At 44.9% G+C, this 27,844-nt stretch overlaps 1 protein-coding gene across 2 annotated transcripts; it reads left to right on the top strand.

The window, feature by feature from the left end:
* Nucleotides 1-1,088: 1,088 nt before the first annotated feature.
* On the top strand, nucleotides 1,089-27,526 carry iqsec3b (IQ motif and Sec7 domain ArfGEF 3b). Of its 2 annotated transcripts, none has more exons than XM_084018017.1 (15): nucleotides 1,089-1,737; nucleotides 6,274-6,348; nucleotides 10,054-10,165; nucleotides 11,149-11,550; nucleotides 11,977-12,695; nucleotides 13,435-13,596; nucleotides 15,094-15,216; nucleotides 18,644-18,810; nucleotides 20,135-20,274; nucleotides 20,439-20,570; nucleotides 20,686-20,785; nucleotides 22,823-22,981; nucleotides 23,082-23,174; nucleotides 23,706-23,752; nucleotides 24,768-24,940. In XM_084018017.1, exons 1-15 carry the CDS (start codon nucleotides 1,214-1,216, stop codon nucleotides 24,801-24,803), a joined length of 2,991 nt encoding a protein of 996 aa, XP_083874143.1. In that variant the 5' UTR covers nucleotides 1,089-1,213; the 3' UTR covers nucleotides 24,804-24,940. The 2 variants fall into 2 exon arrangements, with proteins under 2 accessions (XP_083874143.1, XP_083874142.1); XM_084018016.1 differs by having other exon boundaries at nucleotides 1,090-1,737; nucleotides 24,751-27,526.
* Nucleotides 27,527-27,844: the final 318 nt, after the last annotated feature.

The following is a 27,844-nucleotide window of genomic DNA, read 5'->3' as shown; positions in this document are numbered from 1 at the left end:
AGAAGAAAGACTTTTCTTGTGTCTGATGTTAGTGTTTTTCCTCTCAGTGTGTTCTGACTCACAGTGTGTGTTGTCATCGCGAGGACTGTTCAAAGTGTTTCGCTGCACTGAGTCGGTTTTGCAGGTGATGTGAACTGTTTAGCTCAGGTGACTGTGATGCACATGTGAGTTTTGCACATGTGGCTGCAGTTATGCAGTGGAAATCACCTTTAACAACTAAAACAGTGATGCCTCAAGAACATAAAAACACGTATTATGATTATTATTATTATTATTTGTAGTCATATAATTAGTAATATAACATGCATATGTATGTCAATACAGCAAAATATAGAAATATTCCTTTTAATTCCTGTAATAAATTGGTAGGTCATTTTTTATTCAAATGCATTTTCTTGCCAGCACTCAGCAATGATTAAGAGCTTAAATGGTGAAATATATCATGCATATATTAAAAGATGCAGCAGAAATAAAATTGCATATTTAGGCTAGGCTACAGTATGGAATAAAGATATGAAAAATCGATGATACGGTACAACATGACAGATATTATCTGTGAACTAGGACAAGTGGGAAGGGATGGATGTTTATGCCATCATGTCATGATTGCGTGGAACATTTTATTAATAAAATTGGCCACAAAAAGGTAAGCACTGTGGCCTCACAGCAAGATGGGCACCGGCCTTCGTCCACTGTGGCTAATGGATGGATGACCACGAAAATGCATTTTCATATTTAATGTGCAGCGTCCCACAACAGCTCCTTGTGTAGCCTATAGGGTGCGTACTTGCTCTGTAGTTTTCTTGTGCGTAATGACGCAACCGTCCGCCAGCGCACCCCCACCCCCTCCCTCCTGTCACATCTGGATCTGGCTCCTCTCATCAGCACCACTCAGCGCAGTGGGAGAGGGAGCGAGAGAGAGAGAGAGAGAGAGAGAGAGAGAGAGAGAGAGAGAGAGAGAGAGAGAGAGAGAGAGAGAGAGCGAGAGAGAGAGAGAGAGAGAGAGAGAGAGAGAGAGAGAGAGAGAGAGAGACCGGAGAAGCGGAGGCTAGGTCGGTCGGTGCAGATTCATCCACAACCGAGCAGAATCAAGGAGTGGAGCTCGGAAGGACATCTCACCTTCTCATCCGATATTTTGCATGTCCTCTGTCCTCCATCCGTCAGTCCAGCTTCTTTTTTCTTCTTCTTCTCTTTGCATCCTCTCGTCTTGGGTATGATGATGAGCTCTAGCCTGCTGGAAAACCCGGTGCAGGCGATTCTGTACCTGCGGGAGCTCACCACCATCGTCCAGAACCAGCAGAGTCTCATCCAGACCCAGCGCTCTCGGATAGAGGAGCTCGACCGGCGGGTGGACGAACTCATAGGAGAGAACAGGCACCTGCGGGACGTCAGGGTACAGCAGCAGCATCCTTACCATCACCACTATCACCATCACCCCGACCCCAGCTGCCTTCATCAGCACCACCACCATCAGGACCCTCAGCTCAAGACCGGTGCGGGGTCACTGCCAGACCATGCGGTTGCGCCAGAACAGGTCGAGGCGGCTCCGGCGGTCCAGCCGTCGCCTCCCCAACCTATGGACCCGGGGGAGATGCAGCTGGTGCCGGCCGACCCGTCCACGGTTTCCCCGGTGGAAAGTGAGGCAGAAAACGACGGGAGTTTCCAAAGCTGCCGCTCTTTGGTTCCGATGACCCCCACAACCCTTTGTCGATCCCTGGCCCTGGCTAAGAAATCAGAGTGAGTCGAGGTTATGTGGTTGTTTGCATATCTGTTCTATACCATTAGAGAATATATGGTAGGCTATTCACAAGGTTTCTATGGGTATCTATATGTGTTTAAAACCTCCCGTGGTCTTTATTGCAGGTCCTGCAGTGTCGTCCTAAAGCGAAACCTATTTCCTATAGCTTAGTTAGCACACAGTAGTCTGTCCAGAAACATTCATAGTATTTACGTGTCATCCGTCTAACACTGTATCAACTGGAGCGTGCACGCGCGCGAATGCGTGCCCTGCAGATTGAGAGGCGTATAATTAGGCTAATGATGAAGTGCGCTTGCACATTTCAAATGTTCAGTTGTGTGTCGGCTGAGAACCGCGCAAGGAAGAGGAAGAGGTGGATTATTTAAATGAGGAACTGGCTCACGATCACTGGAACGTTACGTAACAAACAGCTGTAGTAGGCCTGTGTGTGTGTGTGTGTGTGTGTGTGTGTGTGTGTGTGTGTGTGTGTGTGTGTGTGTGTGTGTGTGTGTGTGTGTGTGTGTGTGTGTGTTGATAACACGGGTTCTGCTCAGCGGTCAATGTCAGCTCGAGACACCGCGAGTCGCTGTCCGCAGTGCTGCCGGTTTCTCTGTTAATTACTGCACGGGATCTGTGAACTCTCACGGGACCTCTCGGCCTCTGATGTTGCTGTGTTAGATGAGACACACGTGCACAGTCTCTCACACACACACACCTACATTTACACACACGCGCACACACACACACACACACACACACACACACACACACACACACACACACACACACACACACACACACCAATACCCCCTGCTTGGCACCAGAGGCTCGTCGTACATCAGCACATCACCTAATGAGAGAAAACCAATCTTTCTGTCTTTTTTTCCCGCTATGTGCGCGCGCTTGTGTGTTCAGTTCATAAGTTGTATTCCGGCAGGAGTCCTGATTGGTCTCTCTGGGACTCCACCCCCACTGATGGGAGCAACTCAGAACAGAAGTGGAGTTGAGAGGAGCAGAGGAGTGCAGAAGGGGATATATGTAGGCCTATATATAAAATATGGCTACGCTACAGTATATATATAAAAAAGGAGTTGTTGATATTGATCATATGAATGGTTCACCTGAACACATTAAATGTCCTGCTCTTGAGTGTGTGTGTGTGTGTGTGTGTGAGCCTGTTGCTCTCTTCTGGCCTGGAACCCGATGGCTTACCCTGCGGCAAAATGTTGTTATTATTTGACAGGAATCAATGTTACACCACTGGTTCTTAATTTGAAGGAGTTTCACTGGCGAGGAAGAAATTACAATAAATGAATTAATGAATGATTAATTATAAAAGCTGCAGGGAGAACAGCCACCAGTTGATCAGGCAGCAGAGAGGGTTAGTAGTTTATAAAAAAAAAAATGGCCTTCTTGGTTCTGCAGTTGCTGATTTTGTGCCCTTGAACGCAGCCTTGCATCTTCACCAGCCGATTGATTTTAAGTCGTTCTGGATAACACCAGTGGCTCAACACCTTATTTGCAGTTCTGCTTCTGGCAGTGAGGGAGAGTTCAGGCTTTCACTTGACTTTTTAGAGGATTCACCATCCTGTTATTGGCTGCTGCATCCTGTCTGCAGCTGACTGGAGATCAGATCTGTCCTGTTTTTCCTGTCAGTGTGTGTCAGCGTGTCTATGTGTTACAAACTGTGTGTGCGTAGGTGCATGTGTCACACATCTTACATTCCACTGTATGCATTTACCTGAATGGTTTTGTGTTTGTGTGCTTTGCATTGTTGTCATTGTTGTCAGTGCACGTGTATGAGCCCTATGGGGGCGATGTAGGATCCCATCCTCCGCTCATTCTCTGTCTCTCTCTCCAGCTGAGCCTCCTATCTGCCCCACTTAGCCCATGGAGCGAACGGTAATCAGCCATTCTCAGGAGAAAGGAAGGCAGAGAAACAGAAAAGGGAGAGGGATGCATGTTCAGTCGTCGTCTTTGATGGAGCCCTTGGAGGTGTCTAGAGGAAGGAGCTTGAGGCTGACATTGGAGTAGAGGGTGGGGGGGGGGAGAGAGAAAGTGGCGAGATGAGAACAGGGATGGGTTTCAGTACATAGAGAGTGAGACAGGTACAGGAAGAGACCAAAACAGGGATGATGAAACGGGTGCATTTGGGGTAGCTGTCTCCTTAGTTTATCTCGCTGGCGGACAGACACATAGGTCGGCCACGCCGCGGCGTCCTGTGGCGCAGTGGAAGGTAACACACAATGTGCCGGCACCGTTACGAGTCCAAATGGAGCTGATCTTGTTTCATGTCAAGTCTCCTCTCTCCTTACACTCTGCAGGATACTGGCTGATGAAAATCATTGCGTTTAAAGTACTCCTACAAAACAGGACAGAGCAGAGGGATGGTCTGAGGGAGGATGGGGCAGAGAGAGAGAGAGAGAGAGAGAGAGAGAGAGAGAGAGAGAGAGAGAGAGAGAGAGAGAGAGAGAGAGAGAGAGAGAGAGAGAGAGCATGTCCTGACAGCAGGAGGCATGTACTGTTGAAATATTCACCTGTTCTCTTTGTAAGCGTTGTTGGAGGCGGATGGTTGTTATGTGTGTGTCTTGTACAGACAGATGGACAGACAATGTGTGTGTGTGTGTGTGCATGCGTGCTCAGTGACCCAAGCAGCCTGGACTCTTCCTCGGGCCTGAACTGTTTTGTATCAGTCTGCCAAAGTAATTCAGCTCGTATACTGACGGTAAACAACAACTGTCTCTGCGAGTTCAGTGCATTTTGCTCTCACGTCTATTGTTCAATCTCCCTCCTCTCGTGTGCATCAGATAACTCTTAGTTTTACCTTGTGACCCGCAAAACCCACAACACATGGACGATGAACCCCCGCACTCTTACGTAACATAAGTTATTGGTTCAATTAGTTCATCCATTATAAAGTGGACGTTGTTAAAAAATGACTCCTGACAATTTTTTGTTTTTCGAAAGACAAATAGTTTCAATTAAGAAATGATTTAGAGAAGCATCTCATACATGGAGAATATTTATGCAGATCAAGTGATTAAAAAGTCAAATTGAAAAAGTAACTGAGTAATAAAAATGTGGAATTATATGAATCTGCATGTAACCTGGAGTGAAACATCACTTTGCATTTAATATACATCGGCATGTACGCGCTTGAGTCTGACTGATGTTGATTAGAGTAATTCACTACAGGTGTTGTATTTAATTTGATTTGTTGTCTGGATCTGGTGTTCGAGACGTCGAGGAGGAAAGTGCAACAAAGAAAATTAGCGTGCTGAAAAGCATTTTAGAGATTTTGGAAACCTCAGGGCGCTGTTAAAAGAAGTTAAAAAAGTCTACTGAGAGGAGTGCTGCACAATTCTCAAGAATAATATAATCATTCATTTAATTAATAAAAATCCAAGTCCATGAAGTTACTGCTCTCAGGGGGGCTTTCAAACTTCATCAAGAGATCAAGAAACTAAATGGAGAATGAATGATTCATGGATGTGTTTTGCGTGTGTGTGAGAGGTGCGAGTAGTGGGCAAGCTGTTACTTACAACACATGGAGGAGTATTATTCATAGAAATCAACTGTGAGGATTGTTGATCAGAGATATTTTTCTCAAAAAAACGTCAGCATCCCTTTTAAGTCTGTGGAAGTTGCTGTGAAAAAGGTAGCTTTTTATAGCTCGGACTGTCACTCTGAGCCTCGCACCGACTCTGACTGCCTGTCACTGTGGGTCTGTGTCACGGGCAATATGCTGAGCTGAGCCCAGGTCAGAAGACTTACTGTAGCGTAGCCATGGAAATTCACTGTCAACTGAATGCTTTCAGCTCATTGTGAAAGGACCTAATGTGACCTACGGACGCACCTCCAATAAAAAAAAGACATACGATAATTTTAAAAGTTGTGATCGTGCTTGTTGAAGCAGGTGGAAGGTGCACATGCACTCAGGAAGTCAACGGGTGGATCCATGCGACAGCTTAAACACGATGCGTGTTTTTGTTCTTTTCACTCTAAATTGCTCCAGATGAGCGCGCACCAGAAAAAAAAAAAGCCTAAAATATGAATGTAAATGTAAAATGTATGAGAATGAAATGAGAGAGGGGAAGTTAAGACGAGTCAGAGTTAGGAAACAGAGCTGGAGTAACCATCTTTATCAAAGATCGGGAATTCAACTAAATCACCGCAGATGTGATGAATCGGAGGGGAGGAGGGATAAACAAGCACATCCGGACGCACAGACGTACGCTCACATTCAATAGCGTTCTCAGCCTTGAATTGACCTACATAGGGTATTTACCCCGGGATCGGTGCCAAACTGTAAACAGAACCCGCGGATATAAGAATAATAATCCAGAAGAGTGTAATGAGAGCCTTTTTCAGGGTCTTTGGGGATGTTGGACTAAGAATGAACATAAGGAGGAATATGGAAAGAAAAGCAAACAGCCAGTACTACCTGAATGACACGCCGTTCTTCCAATCCTGTCTGCCTCCCCTCTTTCCTCCCCCCTTTGCTTACCTCTCCTCCTCTCTCGTCTGCCCTTCAGGAGCGAGACCGTGCTGCATCAGTTTTGCTGCCCCGCCCCTGAACATCCAGAGGCTGACACCACAGCCTCATCTGGGTAAGGCCGAGTCACACACCGATCACAGGCATTCCCAATGTTTGTCTAGTGTTTTACTCCTATAGTGTGCTCTTTTTAAACCACTGAGAACGCACTATCTGTACATGTGTGCCATCTAACCGAGTCATGTCCACACCCAGGCTTTCAGTCCTGCTCGTTAGTGTGTGCACAGTACTGTATATGAGTGTGAATCGGGGTATTTATGGACATGTGGAGCCTGGGGTTACAGCGCCAGAGTTAAATGCTCTGTAAGAAACCTATGGATCGTACAGCCTCAAGAGTGATTCACACACATATATAAATATATATATATAGAGAGAGAGGGGGGGGGGGGGTGTAAACGGCTATTGCCACTATAAAAGTGCCCATGGCAACACAGTAATGACGCAACGGCTACCACTACCATAGTAACTGGAGAATAGAATTTGGAGGATCTACTGTAGCCACTTTTGCCATCTGTCTCCATGTGGACAACTTATGAGTTTGTTCTTTTTACGTGTGTGTGTGTGTGTGTGTGTGTGTGTGTGTGTGTGTGTGTGTGTGTGTGTGTGTGAAGGCATGGCTTTTCACTCGGGGTCGGTTGGATGAGCGAAGCACTCTCAAAAAGCTGATTTTTGTCATGTTTCTCAATAATTGCTCTTTGCCCTCACTCCTTTTTCTCCCATCGTTTAATCCTAATCCTACATTTTCTAAATCCAGTCTTTCCCAGTCATGTCCACTTATTCCGGCTCTTCATCTGCCGCTACTTCTTACCCCCTTGTGCAGTTGTTTTTCTGTATGCATCACTACCCATTATCTGTCTGTTTATTTCTATCTCATCCGTCCTTATCAAGTCTCATACTGTTTTTTTTTTTTTTATTAATATCGCCATCTGTCTGTCTGGAAACCCACTCTTTCCCCCTGATCTGATGACTTAACTATCATCATCAACACCCACATAGTCCTGATTGGATGAGCTAATGGCACAGCAGTGGACACCCACCTGCGATGATGAGATGTGGAGGAGCCGAGTGACAGCGTAGCTCGTTATTATCATCACATGGAAGTTGTGTGTGTGTGTGTGTGTGTGTGTGTGTGTGTGTGTGTGTGTGTGTGTGTGTGAGTGCCTGCTGGCTGCAAACTCGCACCGGCGCTTCACACTAACTGACATCCGATGGATCCATCAGAGCATGCAAACCTCCCAAGAGATGTCATGAGAGCCGCCTCTGGCCGAACCTGCCTTTTCTCTCCTGTGTGTGTGTGTGTGTGTGTGTGTGTGTGTGTGTGTGTGTGTTCTTCCTGCCTGGCTGTACAGTACTATAAATCTCTGAGGGACCTTGAGATGCGATTTGACAGATGGTCATTTGTCCTCCACCATTATGTCACATATGCAGGGAGAGCAGGAGTGTGTAGGTTTGTTGCCACTACGTATGTGATGTGTGGTATGTGTGTGTGTGTGTGTGAGTGAGAAAGAGAGAGAGAGAGAGAGAGAGAGAGAGAGAGAGAGAGAGAGAGAGAGAGGGAGAAAGAAAGAGAGAGAGATGGGGTATAGCGGCCATATCATTATGGAGGCTTTTGCTGTCCAGATGCATTAATAGCTCAACTTTTGCTTTTAAACCCTCTAATGTATTCTAATGTTCTCTAATGTATTCTGATGCAGCACAGGGGCATGACAGTGTTTTAATAGAGGATTTGATAGCGGGAGCCTCCAGCATCATGCACACACCAACACAGTCTCTCTGTCCATATTTTCCCATTCCCTCTTTCTATCTCAACCCCTGGTTCCACTCTCTCCCCCCCCCCCCCCCCCCCCTTTTGCTCTATATTCTCTAACTTTATCTCATTTAAAGATATGACCAAGCTCTTCTGGCCCTATTGGCTGGGGAACGCAGAATATTTGCTTTCACAGCAATCATAGAAAACAAAGAGGAACTTTAGTGATGCACTCATTATTTAACCATGAGCAGGCTTTTTAGTCTCCCCATCCCTGTTTAGCACTGGTCCCCTTCGTGTAAAATTATAACAGTAAGCATTATCTGGGTGGAGGAAAGAATGCACAACATCATGCACACGTACACACACACACATAATTGCACACCATTATAAAATCTCTTAGGGTGTGAGCATATTCTATGCGTACATCAGTCCAGTCTGGCTGTGGAAAAGGTGCAGAATGATGGTGTTTGTCTTTTAGAAGCAAGTTCGATGCCGGAGACGTTGGCCACACTACACCGTTCATTTCAAGCTTAAGTTGTTCACAACATAACTTCGATAAAAGGGCCGTTTTCTGTTGTCATGGCAGTAATTTGCTGAGGTAAGAATTACATGGCTTTTATAGAATTTTGATAAAGCTGTTAAGTAAAATAGCATTGTTCCATCTGTGGATGGGACCTGGGATTAAGAGGGTGGGATGCTTCACCAGGGGCGGAGAGTCCTGGGAGACATCTGACTTGTTGAGTTCTGAGTCAGATTTGTGTCAAATTCAAATAAAGCTTTGTATTTGATCTGCTTCCAGCTTCGGTATTATATAAAGGATTGATTATGCAGAGTCTGATTTGTTTGATTTATTCCCCTACATTTTCTGCCAGTCATGTTTGACTTTGAGAATATGATAGTCTGTCTATAATTGTATTCCCTGACTTATTCTCCTTTGATAATGTAATACTAGCAGCAGAACATAGAACAATGGCATAAAACAGTAATCTCATTCCTACGTCGGAGACTCAGAAAGTTCTACTTTTTCATCACAACTTCCTCTGAAATGTTCATCCAAATGATGTCGTTGCCATGGAAACACATCAGTTTTCATGTACAAAATCTCAGATTTTCGTGGAAAAGATTGCTAGTGCGGGGAACACATTCGGATCTGCCAAGAGTGCAGTGCACCGCTTTGCCGGTGTGGAGTTGGCAACGCCTAACGAAGATCCCTCTGACATCAAAGCATTGCTCAATAAATTAAGCTTGTTGGGAGAGTGTAATGCACTATAAAATACCCTCAAATTCTCCCCCTCAAGGGGTCCAGTCACAAGGTAATTCTGAATGTTCGCAGGCTGATCACCCAAGTAGAAAACGAAATTCTGCTCCACATAACCATGTTTATTTTTCAGACATTTCTCCCGTCTTTGTTCCTGTTTTTGGTGTAATGTTATAGTTTTATAGGTTGGTAATCAGTTGATTAACAGAACAAATGTTTTATCAATATTTATTGATGAATAATGTAGTTCATTTCTAAATGGAAAATGCTAAATAATTACTTGTTTGCTGCTTTTCCCCTCTTTTGTATGAACATTGAATAGCTTTGAGTTATGGACTGTTTGGTTCGCCATAACAAGTTATTTGAAAATGTCAACTTGGGCTCTGAGAAATTGTGATTAACATTTGACTAATTGGTAATCAACATATTGATGCTTACAGTCCCACTATCTAGAGTAAACTATGTTTTAGTATGTAAGAAATAGTAAAGCAGTGAAGGAAGTCATATTGTCTGTGTTATTACTGCAGCCTGCATTGAAGCCATGAACAAATCTGACCAAATAGGAGTGGACACATAAACACGGTCACCTTCGCCTTGAGCCACCGCAGCCACACATCACTCTCCACCTGCTGCTTCCCTCATAAACCCCTTCACACTCCGCTTAGTTGATGACCTGCCACTGTGATAACAGCGGCGTTTTGAAGGTCAGCAGGGAGGACTGATACGGCTTTCTCTTCTTATTTCTGTGGCAGTGGACAGATGCTGAGCCTGGAGGACGGCACATCCTCTTGTGGCGGGCAGGAGGGGACCAAGAGAGAGGGACCCAGTGAGTACGAGATCAGCCTGGAGAACAAGAACAAACAGGTATGTCTTGGTTTTGTGTGTGGGCCCGTAAGCACAAGCGACTGCTGACTCCTTCCTGTTTTTAGCATGAGGAAGTGTGTGATGGATGATCATTTGACATTGTGTCTTGGGTGACAAAAAAAAAAACATTCCCATTTAGATCTATTTCTGTCTGTTGTGTTGATATGAAAAAGAACACCAGTGACTCCACTGTCACGGCAACGGCAACGTGAAAGATGCTAGGTAGTCATGGTAACAGCTAATAACTGCTTCTGGCGGCTGGAGATGTCTTTATTTCTCATACCAAATTGCTGAAGGGTCTTTCTGTTGCTACTACTATTGCTGCTGCTGCAGTGTGTGTTTGTGTGTGTGTTGTATGAGTGCACACACACACACACTTCCAGGCACATGTGTGGCTGTCCTCCTTTTTCTCCCTCACTGTCTCTTCTTCCCTTGCCTCCCACTCCCCCTCCTTCGTCTCACTTTTGCCTGAAATATAAGAGGGCAGAATTCTGGAGGAAGCGGAGATTTTCGGGCCGAGCCTCTCTGCCAACAAACGCAACAGAAATAGGCTTGTGCGGGTGTTTACTTTTCTATTCATTTTCCCCAAATCACCTTTGTCACAGCCCATCCATCCTCCTCCCAGTAGCCCTTCAGCCAGTATTAGCACTTGAATGATGATAGATGATGTTTACTTTGGCTCTAATGCCATAAAACCTCACCGGTTTTAAAAGAGTGGACAGATAAATCAGAAAAATACTTATATAGAAGAACGGTGTGAGTGTGCTGACTTATGACTCAGGCAATGCTCAAATGATTTGGATCCGTCGTAGACATGGGCACAAAATGGCATCATGATATTTTTGCCTGCTGCTGGATGAATAAATATTTTTCAGTGGCTGCTGTGTGCTTTGCAATATGACTCTTAGTGTCTTCAGTGAGTTCCAGAGCCTTGTAAACATGTTTGATATTTAAACTCCCCCTCACCCTCTTGCTATCCCCAGATAGACGAGTTGGAGCAGAAATATGGAGGCCATCTCATAGCGAGGCGGGCAGCCCGTCGTATCCAGACGGCCTTCCGTCAGTACCAGCTCAGCAAAAACTTCCAGAAGATCCGCAACTCTCTGTCGGAGAGCAAGTTGCCCCGTCGGATCTCCTTGCGCCACCCTAGCCCCTCCGGCCGGAACCGTAATGCAGCCCAGAGACACAGTTACAGTCTACATCCTGGAGGAGGGCAGATACCCATACGCTCCAAAACTCCTCCTCCTCCCCCGTGCCGCTCCACCTCTCTGCCCCCTTCTCCTGCGTCTGCCCCGGCAGCCGGTCACTCTCCTGCCACGGGCCCAGCCCCACCTCAGAGCCCCGGACAAACACTCACACAGCTGGAGGACTGCTTCTCTGAACAGGTGAGCGTTTCGATTTCATGTTGCAGCTCACTGGAATTTAATTTTAGTAGTGGTTTCATTCACTTCATATCGTTTTGAACCACATCAGTAGGACGGCTCTAGGAATGACAGTCATTTGGCCCAGACTTTAATATCTCAGCGACTTCCAAGGGAATAAAGACGTTAGCTGTCCTCGAACGGAGATTCATGTGATAAAGCTGCTAACTGTGGGAAGATGCTCGGAGAAATCTACTTCATCTATTAGATTGGAATTACAGGCCATATTCTGCTCAGGAGCCAGCCACCATCTGTTTACCTTCACTTATCTTACAGATAGACACAAATTAGCAACTCCCTCTGGTATCAGAAACGTTTCCACACATAAATCATGTCTCTTGACCTGATTGGTTTTGAAGTGTCTTTTTTTTTTAATCATTATATTTGCAGCTTCATTCCTTGGCCCAGTCAATTGATGACGCCCTTCGCGGTTGGAGCTTGTCGGAAGGTGGAGATGGGAAGGGGCTACTGATGGACCCCGGGGCCCTTCGTGCAGCCGCTGAGAGCGCTTGTCTACCCCGCAGTGCCAGCTCGCTGCTCATGGCCTTCAGGGACGTCACCGTTCATATCGACAGCAATAGCTCCTACACCATCTCCTCTGCCACCACCACAACCACCACCTCTCTTGGCAATGCCGGTGGGGGAGAGCCAGGCAGCAGGAAGACTTCTGTGAGCGGGATGGCTGGAGGAGGTGATGGCCAGTTAGCCGAGGAGCTAGAGTTTCCTGCACCGCCGCCCAGCGAGGAGCTGGAAATGGCTGATCCGGGATCCAGGAGGGGCTCAGCAGTGCCGACTCTAGGAGGAGGAGGGATGGAGGGGGAGAGCGGCTCGGACAGACTGGGATCCACATCCACTTCTACCTCCACCTCTATCTCCACCTCAGCCCAGTCGAACCAGCAACCTGCTCAGATTTACACCCAGTACCAGCAGTACCACTACACTCATCCCCAGCAGATCCCTGGGGGGCCGAGCCCCGAGGCCCTGCAGGCCCTGGTGGTCTCTCTGCCCAGGGACCGCTGCCAGGATCCAGCCTCCTGCCGCTCGCCAACTCTCTCCACAGACACACACCGCAAACGCCTCTACCGTATAGGACTGAACCTCTTCAATGTGTGAGTGGGCCTCAAACACACTCTCACACATAGCCGACAACGTCATACTTTTTTTATTTTTTTTATTTATGCACCCTCCAGCTCAGGGTTCAAAGTACACTTATTATTGTTTGTGTCTAACAAATCTTCAACAGCCCTGCAAAACTGCTGTAAGCAGCTGCTCATTAGTGTGTGTGATTGTTGGGAGGAGCTGCATGTTCAGAGCCATCTTATGATGTCAGAGATAGAAAGGAGACAGAGGGGAGGGCATGGGGGACGAAGGCAGGAAGGGAGAGAGAGAGAGAGAGTTGAAGAGGAGAGGCAGTCGAGGAGGTCAGGAACAATGTGAGAGCTTCTACGTTTCTATAAATAGAGCCCACGGTTGGCCTTCACTTATTACTAGTTAATACAAATTAAAGGAAATTAATTCATACGCATCAGTGACAGTGGGTGTGATCCAGAAGTCCAGAGCTAAGAGCTTTTGCGCATGAATGCACACTTCCTTTCCTTCTATTTCCTTGCGTTTCCTCTTATACACACACACACACACACACACACACACACACACACACACACACACACACACACACACACACACACACACACACACACGCATTAAGCACCCTTCCTCCTAAATGCACTGCTACACATTTTCTTTCTCACCCACACACCTATCTGCTTGAACGCACAAACACATCACACATGTGCTGTTTAGCTCCTAACACTAACTGCTTTTCTGCTGCTGGCTATCTGTGGGCAGGAACCCAGAGAGAGGCATCCATTTCCTGATCACGCGTGGTTTCGTCCCGGACACGGCCATCGGAGTCGCTCACTTCCTGCTGCAGAGGAAGGGCCTGAGCAGGCAGATGATCGGAGAGTTCTTGGGAAACAGCAAACTGCAATTCAACAGAGATGTCCTTGAGTGAGTCCTCATTATTTATACATGCCGAGTCGACATATACAGCATGCATTACACACAGACGCATACGTGCTTGGCTCTCCTGTAATGAATCCTGTCATTGAATTCAAATTCCTTCACATTTCCTATTGAATCTCTTTAGGTTTTACAATATAATCTGAACTAAAATGCACTTACTGACTTTTATTTTTTTTAAATTGCCTTCAAGTGCATCTCATGGTCTTTGGAATTTGCTCAGTTGTCATGGAGATGACAATTGTAACTACTGGCTTTATTAAAGTATTTACTCGTAGATAATTGATCTGTCTCTGTTTGCAAATGAAGTCCCATTGTGGTCCATCTGAAGGGGCGTGAGCGTGACATCACCTCTCTGTACTGTTTATCAGTTATAAGCCATTCATGGCAATTTAGAATTGCTCTCCCATAAATTGGGGGACTTAATGATCAAACTGTCACGTCAAAGCAGCAGAGACTGAGATATCCTGTTTCTTAGTCCCTACTGCAGGTCAGGGTTAGCTCCAAAAATGTCTTTCAGGACAAGAATCCTACCATAACGTCCATTAAATAGCAGTTCTGGAGCTTTCAATTATATATTAGTCATAAAAATAACGTTAAACTGACTGGATGTTTTGCATATTGCTCGACAAAAAAGGATTAAATGAGTGACTTGTTTTACTTTAATGGATTCAGATATTTTAAAACATCTAAAATAGAACTAGCTATCTGAGCCTTACCCAACACACACACGCACACACACACACACACACACACACACACACACACACACACACGCACACGCACGCACACACACAGGTCATGCAGCACTAGCATGCATAAATGCAATACATCTACTAAAACAGACATTTCCTTAATGCCTTCACACTCACCCTTTTTGCATCCAACCAGTGTAGACACAGATCCAGGATAGAGAGGCTTTTTGCTGAGGTTGTTGCAGAGAGTGTAGAAATAGGTCACTGCACCGAACACACACACACACACACACACACACACACACACACACACTCACTTTCTTTCACTCAAACATAGACACAAATACGCACATGCACATAAAAGCACACGCACTTCTTCCATTGCTTCAGCCTGCCCTCAGCCTTTCATGTACCTCTCTCTTGCCCCCCCGCTCTTTGCATTTCATTATTTCGCCCTCTCATCCCTCTCTTTCCTTTCCTCTTATCTCCCCCTGTCATCAGACCCTGTCTTCCCTATTGATGTTTGCACACAAAGTGTGTGCGTGTGCAAACATGTTGCCTCTATGTGCGTCTTCCAGGTCAGTGATTCCCTAATGGAGGTATGACTGTAAGAGGAAGATTTTTCCATCAGCACTTGGGTACCCATAGTTTGCTACACACGCACACACACACACACACACACGCACACACACTAGCACTCACTCGCTTACTCAGCTTGTCATTACAGTGAGACTCTGCAACTAAACCCAATATCTCCCTCTCTGCTTTCTCTTTGTCTGTCCCTTAATAGCTGTGTCGTGGATGAGATGGATTTCTCGGGCATGGAGCTCGACGAAGCCCTGAGAAAGTTCCAGGCTCATGTTCGTGTTCAGGGAGAAGCACAGAAAGTGGAGAGACTCATCGAAGCCTTTAGGTGAGACTGTCAAGTCACTCACAACCAGGCCTCGCTGACTAATGGGCCCTGGCTCCGTTTTTTAACACAACAACAGTCCATCACATGACTGCGCAGGGCCGGTGAGGGCACTCTGAACCCTTTTGATATGAACGGAACGTTTGCCTGGGGGCCTATGCAAAACAGAACATGTAACCAAGCGCACATTTCTTGCAATACAATAGAAAAGCATTTTCTGATCTCCTCTCGCAGCCTTGGAGCAGCAGATACATCCAGAATGGCATACTAATAGGGTGGCTGTGTGGACAAAAAATGTTTTACTGGTTCTACCAGCTCACTAGTGGCAGGCTCTGATGAAACCAAAGCTGTGTGCATCATTAACAAATTACACTGATTGCATGTAACCTTTGTCAGCCAATCAACGCGGTGATCTGAGCTGCAGGCAATCAGTGTATGTTCCAATCCGAGCAAAAATAGATGCTCTATTTCACAACTTTCTCCCCCGAATGACACCAAATCTTCAATTGTACGCCCGTTTCATTCAAAATCACAGAGGAATTTGTAAAACTGCATGCTTGGTACTCATGAGGTTTTGGCCTGAGCTGGTTTTCTGCTCATTTTGTCTTGCCCTCCGGTCACTAAAATGTATGAGCCATCTGAAAAAGACTCATGTTAATGCCAAGAGACCCACCGAAGCTTGCATCCTCCCTTTTAAGTGGACTGTCTCGCTTTGCCTCTAACAACCTTTTGGTCAGAAACAGGTTTTTATTATGCTATTTTACATTTTGACTGAAAAGTCTTAAAGGCAACAAAACAAACAGAAGTTACCATACAAATAGGAATTGTCTCCTTATCCCCTTGGCTGACGCTGCCCTTGAAATCTCCCGGTAGTATCGGAAGATTGCTCCCAGGACAAAAATGCAATAAAAATGGCCACTTTGTCATTCTGTTTGGGAGTAATTGGTTGCATTGCCGTGTACATTTAATCTCCCCTCTGCTGATGTGCTGCTCTTTGCCTGAGGATGATCAACAATGTCACGACCACGAGTTGAGCCACTGCCCCTTTGAGCTCACTAACCAAGACGTCGTTCCGAATTACACTTAGATGCTCGTATAATTCAATGTAAGGGGGAAATGCACTGCATGTTAATTGTCTGCCGACACATTTTTTTTTTTGCATCCATGATGTGTGGTCTTTGTTTGAGTCGCTGACAATCTAGTAGCGGAGACATTTTCAACCGCTAGCGAGGCTGATAATAATATATAGTTGAATTTAATTTGAAAGTCATAAAACAGGACAGGACTAAATAACACATACTGTATGTTGGGGACTATTTTCAGCTGCGGATTAATACACACATGCTCCAGAGAGTACTTACAGCAGTAGGACGGATTAAGTAGGATTGACTCGAAATAAACTCCAGGTCCATCACAGTGTTCATCACAATAAAGAAACACTCAATGCAAATGTGTGGCTCGTTGATGTGTTCCAACAGGCTGTAGCAGGCTGTGGATACAGGAGCAATCGTTTGTATTTGAATTTGTAATATAGAAAAAAAAGATATAGACTATCCCCAGGCCTGTCTATTAAGGGAAGTGACACCACTTGGTGAGGGGAGAGAGGGAAAGGAGCAGTCTTGACACATCCCCTCTCTGCTTCTGATTTGAGGGCCAATCAGAACACCCACCGTGGTTCATCAGTTAATCACATCTCACTCAATCATACGTGCTGAGCCCCGGGGTGCAGATTACAAATCCATCAGCGATCTGAGACCACGCTCCCCGTAGCCGGAGCTGCGAGTTTAGGTCAGAAATGAGCGGGCTTTTTACTGGGACAGCCAGACGCCCGATGTCATGTCTGTTGCGTAACAGTTGTTATGTCATCTGTTTGAAGCGCGTTGTACTCTTGTCGTGAGTAGTTCCTTTTATGCGAAGCGGTATTTGTGCCAGCTGGCATGCAACTTTCATATGCAGATATGAAGATGAGAGATCGGGGAGCTAGTGTTTAAATAAACTGGTTACATAAGACGGAGATCCGTGCTCGAAAATGTGTGAATGAAGCACAACACACACACACACACACACACACGGCTTTATTTATTCACCCAACTGTTTGCACACATATGCACTAACACATCCATGCACATGTCCATTATTACATCACGCATAGATCTTGCCTCGCTTTCAGTCTTTGATGAATTTGCCGCAGAATTACATCAAGACGGCAAATCAGGAGCCTCGTTTGTGCCTCTGTGCGTCTCCGTATGCATGTGCATATTAAATCTGTAGCAGTGTTTGTGTCGAGCAGGATCCACCCTCCCTCAAACAAAGGCGTTACTACTGAGCTTGGCTGCAGTCAATTGATACCCTATGAGTACTCCGGTCCTGGATCCCGTGTGGGGTCTGGGGAAGGGCTCTCTGGCTGCAGGTCTCCGATGTGGCCTCTCGCTTGCATATGTTCTGACAAGTAAGCGACGCAGTCCTCTGGAGGAGAGCAGCCCTCTGTGTCTGCTTCCTGCCTGGCTGCAGAGATAAAAGCCTCCCATCAGTGAAATGGCCCACTGTGTAAGTGTAAGTGACAGTAAGAAAGATAGGGAGGGAGCTGCGGCGGGAAGGAGGGGTGGAAGTGAGAGTTTGTGAAGCCTGTGGGCAGCGATGGGAGCAAAGCATGTCCAAATGCGGCATCTCTGGTTTCCCAAGCAGACTGGGCATCGTTACCTCACCGAGGGCAGAGCCATTCTGCCAAGCGTCGCCTGTCTCCCGTCAGTCTGGTTCATGGTGGAGTGAATGCTCCTCACGTCTGAGTAGAAGTTACAGTCAGTCACTCAGATGAGAAAATATATGGTGAGATATCAGCCTTAAAAAATCATTTGTAAATGCAAAGCCAATGCTGGAGTTGAAGTTACACTTTAAAACATATGTACTGAAGTCTCTTAACAATGCACTCCCTGATTTTGTTAGTTCAGGCTGAGAGGACATTTTGGGGATTTGGTGGGTGCAGTTGGGGACAATAACAAAGTCCGGGGAATGCATCATTAAGTTTTTGGTACATTGGTTCTGTGAGCCCGAAGATACAGGGAAGATGTGTTAATATTCAGTGTGCCCTCATTGATTATAAATGGTAAGTATCATCTCTTAGTATAAAGCAATACAGCTGAACAATAGATTATATTAATAAAATAATCTTACTGGATTGGTTGTTGAGAGGGTTTGGTTACAGTACAATGTATGTTGTTATATTCAGTCAACAATATGATTGTATCATACACCAAACATGTTAACCTGGAAAATACTTCTAGATTTCAACCTTCAGCTATAGAAGCAGTACAACTCCACCGGATATGAATGATTGGAATTCCAGTGGTATAATAGCCAAGAATCCAGACCAGTATTTCAGTCATTTCCCACTGAAGCTACATAACTCTGTTGTCCTATTTCCCCTTCACAGCCAGAGGTACTGTATGTGTAACCCTGATGTGGTGCAGCAGTTTCACAACCCGGACACCATCTTCATCCTGGCTTTTGCTGTTGTTCTCCTCAACACTGACATGTACTCGCCCAACATCAAACCCCAGCGCAAAATGGGCCTTGATGACTTCATACGCAACCTAAGAGGTTAGTGTGTGCAAATGCATGTATGAGTGAGATGGAGACGTATATATATGTGTGTGTGTCTATGTATGTATGACGTGTGTTTATATAGAGGCTGTATGTATGTGAACTGACCCGTCTGACAGAGGTGGTAGAATGACTGGCAGACATGTTTAAAAATGTATGGCGAGCGGTTTTATGAGGGGATGGATTATTATTATTATTATGTATACACCCATCCATCAATCCATCCATCATCTCCAACCGTTCATTCTGCTATACGGGCGGTTGGAGCCGGTTGCCTCCACTGGCTACCATCATGAAGACCATCAGCTGTGCAGGAGGAGAGTGCTGATGTCCTTGACACAGAGCTCTCGACCAAAGAGTGACCCATTCAATTAAGGCTCACTTAGCATTAGATTTAGCACTAGGAGCATGGGTTTCCAGAGGATCAGCTGTGGCTCTCAATACGATATATTATACAGTTTTAATTTGTAAGCTGAACAGATGTCTCCGTAAGTTGAACAGCAGTTGTATATAGGCTGCCTATATGTGTATAAACATCCATTCAGTGGCTGGTGCCGATTGTTCTGTATTACATTGCTTTGAATCCTATAAGAGACTCATTTTGTTTTTGTTTGTTTTTCCCATTTCTTTATCCCTGATGGTGGGGGTGGGGGGCTGGATTCCCTTGTAGTTGTGATGTATGTTTATAAACTGAAAATGTATGAATAAAATATGTTAAAAAAAAGAAAGAAAAGTCTAACAGCAGTGACAGACTGTCGAGAGGATGTCTGTGTGCTGCTCCATGGTGATAACCCAACAACTACCAGGACACAATGACGGCACACATACTGGGATAAAAGCCCATTTTCTCATTTTACAGCTGCAAAAACCTTAATGAGAGGCAACTAATTACACCTTAAACGCAAATTATATGAGCCCGCACAGTCAGTTTCAAATTCAATGATTATTAAGTGTGTAGTTTGGATCCCAATTAACTTCCACTGTTGCTCTTACTAATCTGCACAGTGAAATTATACTCAACATCTGTGAATAGTAAAAAAACATTTGTCAAATAATCTTAATTAAATGTTTATTTGAAAAGTTTTTAACTGGATCACATTAAATGCAGGCTTTTGAAAAACTGTCATCAATTAAAATATGTTTGCTTAATAAATGGATTACAAATAAATGCTGCATGAGACCAATACATTATATGTTATAATATGGGATATCGTCATTACATTCACATACTGTTATACAGTAAATAAGCACGTTAGTATGGAATTTCCTTCTTACCGTGTTCATGACCACTCCTCCTCTTTCTGGACTGTTGTTCCCTCAGGCGTGGATGACGGAGCAGACATCCCCAGAGAGATGGTCGCAGGGATCTATGAAAGGATCCAACAAAGAGAGCTCCGTTCCAACGAAGACCACGTCACCTACGTGAGCCGCGTGGAGCAGTCCATCCTGGGCCTGAAAACTGTGAGTGTTATTTGTCTTTGTGTGCTCGTCGTTCCCCCGTATTTCTCATTTGATTGAGCCATTTGTTCTCGTTTGGCTCCTTTCCTCTCGTGTATTTATGTCATGTATTATTTCACACTATGTGACTATCTGTCATCGCCGTCTCTTTAACCTGGTCTCTGTAGATCCTCGCCGTGCCCCACAGACGTCTGGTGTGCTGCTGTCGGCTGTTTGAGGTGCCCGACGCCAACAAGTCTCATAAACAGAAACTGTCCCAGCTCCAGAGAGAGGTCTTCCTCTTCAATGACCTGCTGCTGGTGAGGGACCTCTATTCAGTGACTATATGGATCCGAAACCACATTTTATTCATACGTAATTAGACATAACGTATCTTAACTCCACCATGCCGTGTGTAATGTGTCCCTCCTGTAGATCCTGAAGCTGTGTCCCAAGAAGAAGAGCTCGGCCTCGTACACTTTCTGTAAAGCTATGGGTCTTCTGGGAATGCAATTTCACCTCTTCAGCAATGAATGTGAGATTTGTTTTTACCTTGCTGCGGTTTTTGTTCTCAGTACAGTTCCACCATAGATATAAAACATGAAATGTTCTAATGACTTGCCATTCAAGGATGGAGTCAATTGGTGACCATCTGACCTGGGTACAGTTTTAAACTTGCTATAAATGGAACCTATGGTGATAAAAGCTTAGTCCCTATATTTTTCTACCAATACTGTCTTTTATTCAAGGTAATGAGTACAATGTAACTGTCTGTCTACAATGAACCAAAAGAACAAAGATTCAGGTTGAATTTTGATTATTGTAGCTCCAAAAGAACAAATCAGGCTTTCACTCATGAAGAGAATAACTGTAGGCTATTATTTTATTCTGATGATAATGAATGCCTGCTTTTATGTAAGAACTGTGTTTTGGTATTCTGAATGGCTAATACTAATACTGGTATGCTTCATATATCTTTTAAATCCTATAGGCAGGCAATTACAATCAGACATAAGTGAAAAGCACACCGACTGTAATACATTATGTCATAATGTGAGTCATTCCTGTTTTCCCATTGTTTCCAGTCGACTGGAATGGGCTTTGTTTTGATGAGGATAGAGCTTATGAAGGGTCGTGTTAACAGTAAATGAGGAGTTGTTTTGGTGGGTATTGTAAGTTTTGATTCCTTCGGCAGAACTCCTGATGGAAGTTAACTTGATGGACATCAAGTTTACGCTGATAATACGGATATATCGTGGTTATTAAGCAACATTTCGAGCTTGATCTGAACTGTACGAATCTCCTTGCGTTGACTGGATTACTTTACCTGATTAAAACATGGATTCAAGGCAGATGTTAAGTGCGACCCCTTGACTTTGAATAACATGGCTGATTACATGGTTGTTGCCGTGTTGCTGTCAAGGATGTGATTAACATTTGTGTTGATTTGCCTGGTTTTCATTTTCTGTGTACTGTAAGCCTTACAGTACTTGATTGATGCTTGCTTGATGTGTCTTGGAATCCTTCACACTTCGTTGGCATGGAATCAGCTGCTTTTTTGCAACTTTGTTATAACGTTACAGTTTAGCTTTAGGGTCGGTTATAATGTTTCTGTTCAGATCAATACTGGCGAGAAATGAAAAATGCTGAGCTGTCATGTTAACGTACAGATTCAAGAAACGTGTTTGTTTGCACAGATTTAAAGGTGATAAATTCCAAATTCAGAGCACATGTACGATTGCCTCCATACAGCTCTCAACATGGCTACGGTTGAATACTTCCTCCAGCAAGAACAATGCAAACAAAGGTTTGCTTAGAGAAGTTGTGTCTTATCTGTGACGCAATAAAACTATTTGGTTCTTCACTACATTTAAAGTGATTCCAGTATGTTTCTGTGCCATTTAAGAGTTTTAACCACATTTTGAATCGCAATTATTTTGGCCAAGATAATCGTGATCGTTAACATTATCGTTAAACCTTTGTTTTCTGATTGGTTTACATTCCGAAGCTCAAATAAACACACCCGCACCGCCGCCTTGCCAGATTTTGAAGGCAGCTGGAGGGCAAACTTCCTGTCAGCTTTGCTCGTGTGTGTTCAGACACACGGCCACTCTGATCTGATCAGACACACAACATTTCCAGTGGGTCAAGGGATTATTGAGAGGGATTATTTCTTTTATACATTTCTTTTTAGACAGGGCAAAAAATTGACTTGATGATGGTGCGACATGAAAGGTCAGGGGATCGGCAAGTTATTACAATTCATGAGGTGGCGAACATGAATATCTGTTCTTAATTTCAATAGACATTAATTGAGCCACGACGCTATGTGGCTAAAATAATTAGCTTGAAAAGCAAAATAGAAAACTCCTGATCTTCACTACGTATTCGTTTCTGAATATATCTGGTTACATGAATCTCAAAGCCAGAGTATTCAAAGCACATATTCTTAGCAGGAACGTTTTGTGGAATAGAAACTGATGTAAAAACTGAAGTGTTGTGAAAACCCTGCATCTTTTTGAGAATCAAAGTTGCTTTCTTTTCCCCTCTTTGACACGTTGTTGTTCATCAGACTACGCCCATGGCATCACCATGCTGAGCCCGTTTACCTCAGAGAAGAAGCAGCTGGTGAGTTTCTGCTCCCCGAGTGGAGAGGAGCTCAGGAGGTTTGCGGAGGAGCTCCGAGAGGCCATCACAGAGGTCAACGAGATGGAGCAGATACACATCCAGTGTAAGTGGAGCACAAACACCGCAAAAACTGCTCAAATGCCAACCAACACACTCTGTACTGTATACGGCTGGTTGCAATCTCTCCTTTTGTGTGTTTATAGGGGAGTTGGAGAGGCAACAAGGCATCCAGCCACATGGCATACACACCAATGGCGGGCAAGTGGACACACACACAGGACACGGCTCTCCCTCAGGTGCTGGTTTTGCTCGCGCAGCATAAAATGCACAACAACGCATGCATTACTCATAACAATGCATGCATTATTCACAGCAGTATATTAGAAAAAATAGGACAACTTCATGGAAGCGAGGATGATCATCAGAGGGCTTAATGTTTCTTTAATTGTCACGTTTTTATTATTAAAGGATAGTTCGTTCGAACGGGCAACTTCCCCTTAAAACCACAAATAGTCTTTTTTTTTGGGGGGGCTTTTCTCTTTGTGCACAGGTTCAATTCTTTTCAAGGTTTAGTTTTTATATGGAATAAACACACAACATACATGTTAATTAGTGAGCTTCAGATGTGCTGCTAAGCTAAGCCAAACATGTCCCAACTCCGTGAACTCGATGCCAATCTTATCATGTCCCTCTCAGAAAAAAAGCAAATAAGCGTATTCCCGAAATGCTGAATTATTCCTTTAAACAAATGAGTTGCAGTCATTGGTAACATTCTGTATATCGATCTTAAATCTGCCCGTTGACTTACAAAAAGTTTCACCCCACAGGTCAACAGGATCCATATGATGCAACTGGCAACAACAACACAGTAGAGGTAAGTGCAAAAGTCACTCTTGCCCCCCCCCAGGTAAGTGCCTACGTCCCCTGCTCTGTGGGTGTGGTTTTGTATGTGAGTGTGTGTGTGTGTGTGTGTGGTAAGATAGGGACTGCGCCTCATCCTGAAAAGAAAGTTTGCTTTTGCTTTGCTTTAAAAGAGCTCCGCCCGAGGCACATCCCCACTATGCAGCCGAGGATACAAAGGCCGCCGAGAGGAGTCTGCTGTAGTGGCGCTACAAACAGTCTCTGTGCCTCAAGACTGGATCAGCAGCCACTCTGCTTGCTATACAGCGTCCCTTCTTTCATCAGTCGCTGCTTGCCAGCCTTACTGTATAAGCCTTTGCAAGCCACCATAAGCCTGGCTGGCTCTTAGAATACCATCTACAAAGCCAGATAAGCTTGATACTGTTAACAGTCTGTCGAGTGTGTGTGTGTGTGTGTGTGTGTGTGTGGGTGGGTGGGTGGGTGTGTGTCTGCAAAAACCAGCCCTTCCTTGAACTAAGCATAGTGACACTGGCTGTCTTCCCCCTTTCTCTCAGTTGCCCTCTTTTGTCCATTCTTTACTCGCTCTCCTGCCTTTCAGTCAGACCTTTAGAGTTGTACCAAAGTGTGTTAGGGAGACACCACGCCCTCGGTGTCACCTCTCTCCTCTCCCGACACTCCCTTCAACGTTTAGCTTCTCATCCTGCCACCCATTGACCACGTCGGCACACACGCACATAATCCACAGCGTTCCTACTTCTTGTCCCGCTACCCGTTCTCTCTTTCTGGGCTGGTGTGTGTAAAAACACGATCGAGAGAAAGGGCAAATCATGTAAAAAGAAAAAACATGATTGAGAGAAAAATTAGAGTGTGTGTGTAATTTGCATCTGCTCGCTCTGCATACTACCTACCTGCATGCCTGCATGCCCATGTGCGTAACACACCAGAGGGCTGCGTAGAGGCTGCGTTCAGGCTGGTAACTCCTCATGCGTTCTCTGACTGTTCCTAAACTAGGTGTCAATTCACAACAGGCTGCAGACCTATCAACTGAGCCAGCCCAGCATTGAGTCCACGCCTCTGGCCTTGGCTGCGCCACCCGCCCTGCTTAGCCCCATCCAGCCTGGAGAGCTTCGCCCAGAAACACTCATCCAATGCCAGCAGATAGTCAAGGTGATCGTCGTGGACCAGAGCGGTCGGGGGCGGATGGAGGCCTTCCTCAGCCAGGGCCCGGCCACCCATCAGCTCATCCAGTCGGCCATGTCCACGCCTGTGCGCGTCAGAGAGGGGGATGGCCCTCAGCCTCCTTTGCCGCCTCCCCCTCCACCTTACAACCACCCCCACCAGTTCTGCCCCCCTGACTCACCCATGCCCCTTCACCACACCATGCCTCTCACCCGCAGGCGCAACTCCAGCGGTTCCCGCAGCATCGTTTGAGTCGTCGGCTACTCTCCAAACCTCGGGGGCCAGACACACCGGCACTCAGCTAAAGCACTAGTTGACTCACTTTGAATGGTAAGATTAAAGCAACGCTTAAAAAAAGTGAGGAATATAATGTATTAGTCAAAAAAAAATGGACAAAGGAAAAGGATACCAACAAGAACCTGTTCTCGTCTTGACTGACTGGTGTTGTCGTTGGACATGGAGTAGTTTCCGACGCCATTTGTGAAAGACAACTATTCTTCTTTTCTTTCTTTTGTGTCCAACATCTCACCTGGTAGCTGATGGTGTTTCACAATCTTTAAGAGATTTTGTGACTTCCTGCTTTTGTTTTTTTTTTTAAATGTCACACGTCCAACAATGTGTCTATGAGTTGTTGCTGTGAAACTGAGGGGTGGAGCCAGAAAAAGGACATGGGATCGCTTTAAATATGAAGGACAAAACTGCTTGGTTTTGTCCACTTTCAGGACACTGATGTTAAGTTCAAACGTCTGGTCCGGGTTTTTCCGTATGAGATACCACGCTTACTGAAGAGTTGTTTCAGCAGAGCTAATCAAGCTTCTCCTCACTGCACCTTTTCCCCCCCGCATCTCTGCATGATGTGAAGAAACAAGAGCACCAGCTTAATTGTTTCCTTCATTTTCTAGGGAACACATAATCAGTGTGTGAGGCAGAAGGCCAAGAAAAGAGTAAGAAGCTCTAGCATCTCTACCCTGTCATGTGCAGTAAAGTGCAGTAAGCAAGGATGATGCTACTCACTAAGAGAAACCTAAAACCACACCCCGACGACAATCATATTTTTCCTTCACTGTTGTGTTTTTCCTAAAACTTGTGTGAGCAGATATCTTCACAGTAATGTGTACCGGGCCCGATTCTGTGGCGTTGTGCTCTCCCAGAGCTCAGGAAATGATTTGCTGCACTGTTAACATGTAATATCTGAGTTGTACTGAGAGCAGTGTGCTGTGTGTTCAGTCTGCTTTCTCATGGGCAGCAGGGAGGAAGGGTGGTAATTAATCCAAAACAAGGCTAAAATAGCCAGATGAAGCCTTTCTCCTCCTGTACATTTACTCCTAATGGGCTACCCAGTGTGAGTAGTGTTCCTTTGGATTAAGGCAATATTTGTGCCGAGAAAATTAATTTCTATAATTTGCTCCACACAGGGTAGACCAAGGGCACCTCATAAATGCATCACTCCCCTCTCACAAATTATATTTTTCCTTGCACACTAAAAGTTATATAAGCAGAGATGCATTCCCATACTGAATGTTAATCAGGGTGGGAAAAAAATGAAGATGTCCATGGAATTATTATTGATTTCATCATCGGGTCGTCTGTCCAGTATCGATGGTTTTGAGCCAGTTTGTACAGCAGATCGCAAATCATCCAACTGAGACTCACCGAAACACGTCTTGTACCTTTTTGCACCACACAATATATTGGATATATTGTAAATAGATATAGATTTATTCTGAAAAAGTGATTGGTTTGCCCAGTGTGTGTATCTACGTATGTATTTGTACAGAGAAGATTCTAGTTTAAAAAAAAAAGAAGAGAAGAGGATATTATAGTTATTATAGCTATTATTATTCACATTTAATATCAGGGGGTGTCTTAAATCCTACTGCTATGAGAGACAGGAAACAGGCAGCTTTTATAGTACACACTCCAGTTACCATGGTAACACATACTGATATATTAATACAGATCTACATTCATCATGGGATTAACCATGTCATATTATCATAGGATTACTAAGCGATGGCTGTGTCACCTGTTAAGGTGTGTAAAGGGCTATGCTGTATTGGTGAATATGTGCAGTAAATCACAGGTCATGCACGCACACACACACAATAAAACATGCATACACCACCACACACACCGACATGCACATAGCTGCCAAAGCAACAGCTACCCCAGCTTAGATTCACCTTAGAGACTGATTCCTCAAGTCAGCAACCCCACTTTGTTTATTGTAAACTCTGACTGACTTGTACTATACAGCATGATATTGTTTCTTCTGTTGTTTTTCTCATTTACAGTACACGGGGGCGGGGCGTTTGATTATATGTTAGTCATTATTGTCAGGGCATGTTGGGTTGATTCATGTCATTTTCTCCCCTCTCTCTACTTCCTTTATACCCGATCCCCTTACCCCTCGCCTTCTCCGTGGTTGTCATGGAGACGCACCAATCCGCATCCTCACTGTGGAGCACTGTCATTAATCTTTGCACCCTCACAATATTTCTAAAAAGGGAGATTTCTTAAAGATCAACATGTTTACTAATGGAATATTTCTAATTTTTTTTTTTCTGTTTGAAGAGAATGAAAGAAATAAAAGTAGTTTTTACTCTCAGTCCTGAACTGCTCGTCTGTATCACAATGTCTGCATCACTCCCAGCCTATCTAATGAATGGATGTGCTCCGGGTGGGGGAGGAGGACGGTGGAGTGAAGGTGCTCATGGGAAATCAGCCTACACAGGTGTTGCTGTGTCGTCCCAGCACAGCGGGTCTGAACCAACTCATTAACGGATGAGAAAGCAATATTGAATCTGGGATGTACTTGTGCAATGTCAAGGGGTGCGCTGTAGTGGTCTGCACGCACGTGTGTGTGTGTGTGTGTGTGATTGGTGATACATAATAAAGTCTGACCTCTAAACAATAAGAACACATA

This window comes from Eutrigla gurnardus, assembly GCF_963514095.1.
Source record: "Eutrigla gurnardus genome assembly, chromosome: 9".
NCBI lineage: Eukaryota > Metazoa > Chordata > Actinopteri > Perciformes > Triglidae > Eutrigla > Eutrigla gurnardus.
Note: the sequence above shows the minus strand (reverse complement) of the source record. Positions and strands in the feature narration are given on the sequence as shown.

Coding starts and splice junctions, on each gene's coding strand:
- iqsec3b (XM_084018016.1), top strand. CDS start 1,214: ATGATGATGAGCTCTAGCCTGCTGGAAAACCCGGTGCAGGCGATTCTG. Junction 1,738..6,273: donor GCCCTGGCTAAGAAATCAGA/GTGAGTCGAGGT, acceptor TCTGCCCTTCAG/GAGCGAGACCGTGCTGCATC. Junction 13,597..15,093: donor TTCAACAGAGATGTCCTTGA/GTGAGTCCTCAT, acceptor GTCCCTTAATAG/CTGTGTCGTGGATGAGATGG.